This window comes from Microtus ochrogaster, unplaced genomic scaffold, assembly GCF_000317375.1.
Source record: "Microtus ochrogaster isolate Prairie Vole_2 unplaced genomic scaffold, MicOch1.0 UNK3, whole genome shotgun sequence".
Lineage (NCBI taxonomy): Eukaryota > Metazoa > Chordata > Mammalia > Rodentia > Cricetidae > Microtus > Microtus ochrogaster.
Window position 1 is genome coordinate 15638714 of NW_004949101.1, and position 9448 is coordinate 15648161.

Consider the following 9448-nt stretch of genomic DNA (forward strand, 5'->3'; position numbering starts at 1 on the left):
CGCCCAGCCTAGCACCCACAATTTTTTAATAGAGTTTTTCAGACTTTTTATTTATAAATAATAATAGTATTATTTTTGAGATAGGGTCTGTCTATATATCCTTGGCTGTCCTGGAACTCACTATGTACGTTAGGCTGGTCTTGAACTCACAGAGATCTGCATGCCTCTGCCTCCAGAGTGCTGGAGTGTTGGGATTAAAGGTGTGCACCACCACATCTGGCCTTTATTTTTATTTTTAATTATGTGTATCTGAGTGTGGGCTTGTGTACTTGAGTGCAGTGCTTGCAGAGGTCCAAGGAGGGCATTGGATTCTCTTGAAGTGGGAGTCACAGGAACTGAGAGCTGGGAACAAAACCCAGGTTTCTAAGAGTAATAGGCACTCTTAACCTAACTACTGAGCCATCTCTCCAGCCCTGTGTGAGCACAAGTTTGAACAAGTCCCTAAATTTCCCTCTGTCCTTGTCCCTCCCCTTTCACCTGCTGCGTTTGCTTCCAGTCCTTGGCGTTTCCCAAGCAAAGTACATCCTGTGTTGGTGAAGTCACTCCTCTCACCTTGGTTCAGGGTTTCCAATCTTGTAGCGGTCTCTGTGAGCCTTGTGGAGATCTGTTTTTTGGGACTTCATTGTCTGCCTCTTCTGTCCATATTCATTTTGTTTGTTTGTTTTTATTTTTTAAAGACAAGGTTTCTCTGTAGCTTTGGAGATTGTCCTGAAACTCGCTCTATAGATCAGGCTGTCCTCGAATTCACAGAACTCACCTGTCTCTGCCTTCCAAGTGCTGGGATTAAAGGCATGCGCCACCACTGCCTGGCCCCACATTCTTTTGTGGTCCGTGTTCCCCAAACCTTCCTCAGAACCTGGTTTGTGTTTTAGAGGTTGTTGCTCAGCACTGCTGCCTCCTCCTAACCAGCTCTCCCACTTGTGGCCAAATACAAATATTGCCATTGGAGTGCAGTCAGTCCTGTTGAGAAGTACTATTTTAAGTAGATGTGGGTATGATAAGGATGTAAATGAGTAGCTACTTCAGAAAGATTTGGTGGGTGTCTTGGATTCTCTCTGTTCAAGAATGCAACTTGGGATTGGGAGATGGCTCAGTGGTTAAGAGCGCAGGTTCCCTTCCCAGCACTCACACAGTTGCCAACAAACAGGGGTTTGATGGCCTCTTTGGGTCTCCAGGCACCAGGCACGCACACAGTGCAGAGACATACATGAAGGTAGAATACCCATACATACAAGGTTTAAAACAAGCTGAGTGTTTTGTTTTCCTTTGGACTCTCAAGACTGCTGAGTGCTCAACTTTCACATCTTGTTCTCGTGTGCCCTTGTCCCCAACCCAGTCCAAATGAGAAATTGCTGAAAAGGAAGCTCCCAATTTGCATTCTATACACCCTTTAGTTTGCTTACTTTTTTTTTCCTTTTGGAGGGCAGATCTGACATCACTCCCCCGCCCCACTCCTGCCTGCTTGAATCACTCTTTTCTTTATAAAAAGCCTGGCATACCTAGACATGTTTTACTGGACATGTGCCAGCCCTTGTATCCTTTGTGCTTTCTCATTTCTGAAGACAAGTTTTCCAAATGTTCGTTAATCCAGGGTGGATTAGTTGTGTTGTCCAGGTTATGCTATGTGGTTTGAAATTATTTTAATTTTTTTCTCTTTTAAAAACTTGCCTGCATATGATTGTTGGAGGAGCTTCCTGATTTTGAATTTTTCTTAGTTTTATTTTAGTTTGGAATGTTGGATGTTTCTTTATTGAATGTGATCTCTTATACTTTTCAAACTTTCATATCCACCTTGGATTTGGTAGTGGTGATCTTTCCCTTCCCATCTCTTGTGTTACCTCCTATTTTTGGAGAAAGATCTGGGCTTCCTTTTAGGCTTATGCTATAAGTGGCTGAGCCTGCATGCTTTGATTTCCTTATTTTTGGTGTTGTAATCAGTTAAGAACTCATCCTGGTGCCGCCTTTCTTGGCTTCTGCATAGTCACTTAATTCTAGGGATCTGTCTCTTATTGGATGTTGAATGCCTTCTGCCTTCTCTGGGACATATATAGGGAATTTAGAATTACTTAAGTCGTGTTGCCATTCATGACAAATTGATTATATTTGCATTATCTTAAATTTTAATTACAATTCACTTCTGTGTCAGTACAAGGCACTTTTTAACTGCCAGGTGACTAGTGGTTTCTGCTAGACAGGGCAGGTACAGAACATTTCAGCACTGGAGATGTTCTGTCAGGAAGCTTGGTCAGTGCACGGCAGAGGTCTACCTTAGCTGTTGTCTTCGTCCTATGTTCTATATTTTTTACACCATATTTGTGCTCCTTTTTTCAACAGGTGGTTGACTGTAGGTGAAGCGGGTGGGTTCTTGACAAGCAGTGGTGGTATCTTGTCAGCTGTTTGGACTGCTTTTGTGTAGCAAGTCTGATGCTGGGTCACTGTCTTCTGACTTTCTTGCGCTGTCTCTTGCAGGTGATAAGAAATGACAGTAATCTCTGTCTGAGAATCCCGTGCTCCAGGTGCTGAAGAGCTGCCTCTGCTTGAGCTCCTGGCTTGAATAAGCCTTCACTGCAGTTTTATCGGTTGCTCAACTTTCTTAATGATGGGCATTGGCAAGAACACGACCTCCAAATCAGCGGAGGCTGGGGGTTCCACGGAAGGCAAATATGAAGAGGATGCAAAGCACCCAAATTTCTTCACTCTCCCGGTAAGGGTATCTCTTGCCTTCTAGTTTCTCTTGGCAGTAGATGTAGGGTAGACTTTAACATCTGTGTTTTCAGTGAACATTGTGGCATTGAAAATCAACTGCCTCTTATATCTTTGAGACAACCCAGCATTGGCTGTATTCTCAGCCAGCCTCAGGGTACCTGCTTGGTTGAGTTAACCCAGGAAGGAAGTATATACTCCTATTGATGTTTTAAAACTTGTTGACTGAGATTTCTGTCTCCCCATTCCTACAGTCATTCAGTCCCAAAGAAACACACAGAGATCTACAAAACTGATTGTCCTATTAGCTCAGGCTTCTTATTAACTCTTATAACTTACATTAGCCCATAATACTTGTCTGTGTTAGCCATGTGGCTTGGTACATTTTTCAGTGAGGCAGTCACATCTTGCTTCCTCTGTGTCTGGATGATGACTGTAGACTGAACTTTCCTCCTCCCAGAATTCTCCTGTTCTCCCTGCCCCGCCTCTATTTCCTGCTTGGTTGACCCACCTATATTTCTTTTCTGGCTACTGGCCAATCAGCATTTTATTAAACAAGTACAAGAAACAAATCTTTAAAGGGTAAAACTGTTGTCCCACAGCAAAAACTGTCCTGTTAGGAAGTAACTTGTAATCCAACTTCTCAATTCACAGGCGGGAGAGATACTATTGGAATCCTATATTACGATATTTCAAAGACGTAGTTCAGACCTAACAGTCCTTAAAGTTGACTGATGCAGCAAAACCTCGATTCTTTACCTCTGCCTCCTTCCCTCCCTTCTTCCCTTCCCCTCCCCATCCTTTTCTTCCTTTTTTCTTTTTGGTTGAGAATCTCATACAATGTAATTTGACTACATTCTTCCCTCTTACCCTAAGTCCTGTATCCCTTCCTACCCAATCTTGAGATTTCTTCTTTTTTCTTTTCTTTTCTTTTCCCAGCAAGTCCAGTTCATGTTGGGAGTTGAGACCGCACTGCTGTGTGGCTGACCTTCCAGGGTTCATATCACTAAAGGAAGCAGACTCTCCTATCCCTGAGTCTGTCACATGCCAATAGCTCCTCAACTAGTATTGAGATTTCTTGCTCATCTTGCCCATTCCATTCTGGGATTTTGTCTTAAAGCCTCTATTCTACAGTCTTGTACAGTCCTCTGCAGTACCTGGTGGCCACATTCAAACAAGACCACGTGGAGTAGCTGATATTACAGCCTGAAGCTCCCAGGCCCCAGGAATCATGGTCTCTGGAACATCTGAGCCCTGGTCCCCTCAAGTGCTCCTGCAGCTGCACTGAGTTGTATCTCACCTGTCTTGTAAGACTACCTATGCATAGCTCCTCCTGGCCCCGTAGTGAAATCGTGTTGTGTCCCAGCCCTTGCATAAAAAGGGATGAATGGCACTAAGGTAACTAGTGCCTGTCTGGCGCCTACCAAGCCCTTAAGCCCCACATGCGTGAATGTGATTAAGAGATTAATGAGCGGGTTGGCTATGAAAGCCAGCTTAGCTAGTCTCTGGTCCATTCCCTATCTTTCATCGTGAGCTGTTCTCCATAGCTCCCAGACTCTGTAGGCAGAACAGCCATCACCAGACACAGCCCCTGAAACTTGGGTCAGAACCACAAACAACTGTTTTTCTTTTTCTTCTTTTAAACCTCTATTTTATATGTATGGGTGCTTTGCCTACTTGTCTGTGTACCACATGCATGCAGTGCCTGCAGAGGCCAGAAGACGGCATTGGAGCCCCTGGACAGCAGTTAGAGTGGGTTTTATCACCATATGGGTGCTGGGAATTGTACTTACGTTTGTGTTTCTCGTCTCAGTGATGTGGAACCAGTGCGCCCAGATTCCCTATCTACCCCTTCAAGTCATCCTTGCTGTGGCTGCACCCCACTGTCCACATCTAGCTCAATTTCGGCTCTGCTCAGAGCCATCTCTTCAGCACCCTACAAGACATGTTAATAGTGCACATCAAAACCAAGTCTTCTAAGTTTTAAAGAGCATTCTAAGACTGTTCGGTTTCTTTGATAAAATTGTGTTCAGAAGGTCACAAAGTGAAAATGTTACACAATTATCAATGTTTTTTAATCTTTGTTCCTTAAACACACACACACAACACACACACACTTGTACACAAACAGACACATACACTCACACACCCTCAGTACTTGTCATGAAGAACTGGTTTTAACATATGATTTTCTTTCTCTTTTGGGTGTTAAGTTGTCTAACCAAGAGCCATGTGTATGCTAAGACATCTTCTACCCTAGCATCTGGCCCAGAGCTGTATATATGCTAAGACATCCTCTGCCCGACAATCTGGTCCAGAGCCATGCATATGCTAAGACATCATCTTCCCCAGTATGTGGCCCAGAGCCATGTGTATGCTAAGACATCTTCTGTCCCAGTATCTGGTCTGGAGTTGTACTCATCACAAAGCCCCCATCTACCTCAGAGCATCAGTCTGTACCCTTGTGCTTCATTCAGTGGGACGGTTATGTCCAGACCATTGTTAATCCTCCATCTGCCCCTGCCTACCTCAGCTCCTGCTGCTGCCTTTTGGCGTTAGCCAGCCTGTCCACCCTCCGCTGTCGCTGGAGTGACTGAGAATTCCTTAGCCTGGCACCTGGCACCCGCTCTGGATGGATCTCCTGTAGAGTATCAGGGCTGAATCTTGTTTGTCTGGGACACAGCTAGGATCTGTTAAATAAGTATCTGAGCTTTCATTTAGTTCAAGGAGCATCTGCCATGTGTATATGACTAGAAAGCAGTTGTGATTGTGAACTCTTGCTAAAATCTGTTGGTTTTGGTATCATGTCAGATCTTAAAATTTATTGAGGTTGACTGTAGTCGCACTACTTTCCTTGGCTTAGGAGGCCAAGGCTAGAGAGGGTCAGGAGGCTAGCATGGGCTACATTTTGAGACCCTTTCTCAAAAATTTTTTTTTGAGGTACAGTTTGTATAACAAAGTTTGAAATAAAGTTGTCAGAGACATATGATATATTCACAGTGTTGTGTAACTACCATGTCCAGCCAGTTCCAACACCCTTGTTCCCTAAGAGGTACCCAAGGAGCGGGGCGGCCTTGCCCATGGCTTTTTCTACTGCAGACTCTGGTTTCTCTGATGGAGTCACTTGGTGTTACGTTAGGAAGGTTCATGTTGCCTGTGTGTTCCCCTGGGCTGCGTGGGGGCTGAGTGCCGCAGTGTTGCTGTGCTGCAGTGGGAATGCTGTAGCTGCCTCAAGTGCAGACTTGAATTTGACTGGGAACATGGATATTGCTGTAGCCAGTGCAGGCAAACCAATGCCACAAACCCAGGTGTTCAGAGAAGCTGTGGTGTGATGTGGAATTCTGTCTGTTGTTTGTTTTTGTTTTCTGGGTAGGGTCTTGCACTGGTCTGGTTTGACCTTCTGCCTCAGCCTTCTGAGGGATTGTAGGTATGCACCACTGTACCTGGATAGAAATACTTTTAAAGCAGACCTTTGCTTAAAGTACTAAAAAAAATTCTGTTCTGTTGCAGTGTGTTAATTAAGATCTTTGGCAGACTTTAAAACATGGACTTTAAAACTTGCTTTCAAATGAGAAATTTAATTGTTTCCTGGCTCAGTTTCCTTAGACACAAAAGCAAGTGTATTGGAAATCCCTCTGGAATTCCTCAGTCCCAGAAACTTTAGGCCCACTGTTGCTTAACTCTAGTCTTTTTCACGACTCCTTCTTGAACAAAGAACTTCTGTTCATATAGGAAACTACCAAAGTGCAGTGAAGGAAAAGGAGTGTAAAATGGCCTTCTGATTAATCACAACCCCTGGTAATGTTTGGGAGTATGTTGTTATTGTTGTCTGTTTTAAATTTTGGCTTGTGTGCTGATACTATTATAGATTTTTTGGATATTTTTCTTGTGTTAGTATGTTAGCTTCAAAGTTTCTTTCCTCTCCTTCCTCCTTTTCCCCCTGCCTCATCCAACGTTTTCATCCTGCTGTGTAGCCCAGACAAGTATAGTCAACTTCCTGACCACCTTTCAGCTCTCCCAGAACCTCCCCACACTTCCTCCCCATCCCATCCCATCCCATCCCATCCCATCCCATCCCATCCCATCCCATCCCATCCTCTTCTTCACATTGCAGTCCAGTCTTTATCTATCTATCTATCTATCTATCTATCTATCTATCTATCTATCTATCTATCTATCTATCTATCTCAGTTTCTTGGGATTAAAGCCTCTTTTTTCAGTATTGTATCTTTAGTGATTTCTAGGAATGGAACCACTTGGTTAAGGAATGAAAATACTTCGTTTCTTGTTTCTAATCAGATAAATCATACTGTTTTTCACCAAAGGAGGCATAGCGTGGGGCTAGACCTCCATTGAATTCATTTCAGGATGGGTAGGTCCTCCTACCTACCAGTGACCAAGCAATTACACATATCAGGCTGCTTAGTTTTAGTCCTCTGACTGCAACACTTCCTCCCCCCCCCCCTTTTATCCAAACACCTTTATATTTGCAAGGTTCATTGCAAACCACTCTTGTGACCTCAGGGCCTGTGTTCTCAAGTGTTGCAGCTCCCCTACTCTTGTGACCTCAGGGCCAGCTCTCCCACCTGCCTCAGGTGTTGATGGGGGGGGGTGTCTCTGTCCCGCCTGTGTCCCCACACAACAGGTGAATAATGGGGACAACTCTCCCATGCTCACAGCTTCGGTTCTGGTTCACTCACACCTCTGCCAACAGGATTGGCTCTGTCATGCTGCCCAGGTGAGGTGCAAAGCCTGCTCTTCTGAGCTAACTTTTCCTCTTTCTAGAGCAGACTTGCAGTTGCTTTGACTCCTGAAGAAGCTATCTTAACCAAAGTAACTTAGACACCACCACTCAGCAGCAACCTGGTCACCCACATTGCAACACGGGCTTATCCAGTCACCTCCCTTGTCCTGGAGGGTGTTGTTGATCCTATGGCTAGAGGTTTCTTTGGAATGTTTCCCCGCTGGGCTCTGGCTCTCCCAGCTCCACCTATGGGGCATAGCACATTTCCCCATTTAATAAAGCCCATATACACATTGGAGTTTTGTTTAAGAAAAAACAGACTTTGCTGTTGTGATATTAAAATGTATTTTAGGGCTCTTAAAAGAATTATGAGAGGCCTTCTGGAAAAAACACATTTGCCTACAGTGAAGCGGCAAGTGCCGAAACAGCCTTTCAGTGGTGCCGTTCTCCTCAGGTGGTGATCAACGGTGGTGCCACGTCCAGTGGAGAGCAGGACAATGAAGACACTGAGCTCATGGCAATCTACACCACGGAGAATGGCATCGCAGAGAAGGTACCCGTGCTCAGCCCTTCCTACTGCCTGACCCATGTTTCTGCAGGGCCAAGGATGTCTCTGGTTTGGGACAGTGTAGCTCTGTGTGAGGGGGTAGTCTGCACGTCTGTTTTGTAATGGAAGAGTCATAATTGCTAGGTTTTAATTATCTTAGTAGCAGTTAAGGTTAAAAAGCTATAAGAGTCATTATCTAGGCATTTTTCAAGCCTCCGCCAGAATGTCTGAGAACAGTGGTTAAGAACTTGAGGACTGAAAGTCAAGTCTGATTACAGAGGTGACTCAGACTCTAAGGAAATGACCATGATTCTCTGGGTGTCAGCTTTCATTTCTAAATAGCAATAAAAGGTAAGTGTGCCTAAGATGAATATCTGAAATCCAAAACGTTCAGCTACCAATGTGACATTCAAAAGCAAGTATGTATGTATGTATGTATGTATGTATGTATGTATGTATGTATGTATATGTGTGTGTATAGATGTGTGAACAGAAGCTTTTCATCCTTCCTGATCCCGCATTCTGAGACTTAATATTACTATAAATGATTGACCAATAGTTCAGGCTTATTACTAGCTAACTCTTATATATTTAAATTAACTCATTTTTATTAATTTTATTATAAATTTTCTAATACAAAGTTTATAAATTAACTCAATTTTATTTCATCTGTGTATCACCACATGGCTTACCATGTTTACTCTGGCATTCTGCTCCTTGGGTGGCTGCTGGTGTCTCTCAACTCTGCCCGTTTTCACCTGTATATCTGCTTGGATTTCCCTCCTAGCTATATTTTGCCCTGCCTTAGGCCAAAGCAACTTTATTCACCATCCAATAAAAGCAGCACATATTCACAGCATAGAGAAGGAATCCCACATCATAGATGTATACTTGGGTTTGCATATATATATATATACACACATATGCATACATGTATATGATTAGACAGACAGACACACATATATAAAGTTATTGCCATTGTGCTTGTTCATTATTTTTTTTTTCTTTTTAAAAATTGAGTGACGATATGTAGATGGAACTTTCTGTCCTGCCTGGTTTTGCAGCCATTCTAAAAACAAAATATTACCACAACCATGTTTGTATAATTTTGTATTTACATGACTGTAACAAAATGCTTGACACAGATTTCTCAATGAAGTAAAGAGAGTTATATCCTGGCTTAAAACGTCTGGATGTGGAAGATGGGCAACCCCAGGGCATTGCCAACGATGGCTCTTCAGGGCAGGTGGTACATAAGAGCAAGGGCTCACACATCCTGAACCAGAAAGTAGAAGCGGGGTGGGGACAAGCAGGGTCCCACAGTGTACTTCAGGAGCACAGTTCTCAGCCAGACTGTGATGGTGCTCGCCTTTAAGAGCCAGTCCAGGACAGGCACCAAGGCCACACAGAGAAACCCTATTTTAAACTCTCATGATCCAGAATCTGTGTGTGTG

At 43.7% G+C, this 9448-nt stretch overlaps 1 protein-coding gene across 2 annotated transcripts in view; it reads left to right on the forward strand.

Moving 5' to 3' along the window:
* Positions 1 to 9448, forward strand: part of Slc23a2 (solute carrier family 23 member 2) — a 102665-nt gene that overhangs the window by 49607 nt on the left and 43610 nt on the right. For both annotated transcript variants that reach the window (XM_026788461.1, XM_005365565.3), the window contains exons 2-3: positions 2470 to 2704; positions 7902 to 8000. In XM_026788461.1, the coding sequence (XP_026644262.1) occupies positions 2597 to 2704; positions 7902 to 8000 (207 nt within the window). In that variant the 5' untranslated portion in view covers positions 2470 to 2596. The remainder of the gene's footprint in view (positions 1 to 2469; positions 2705 to 7901; positions 8001 to 9448) is intronic.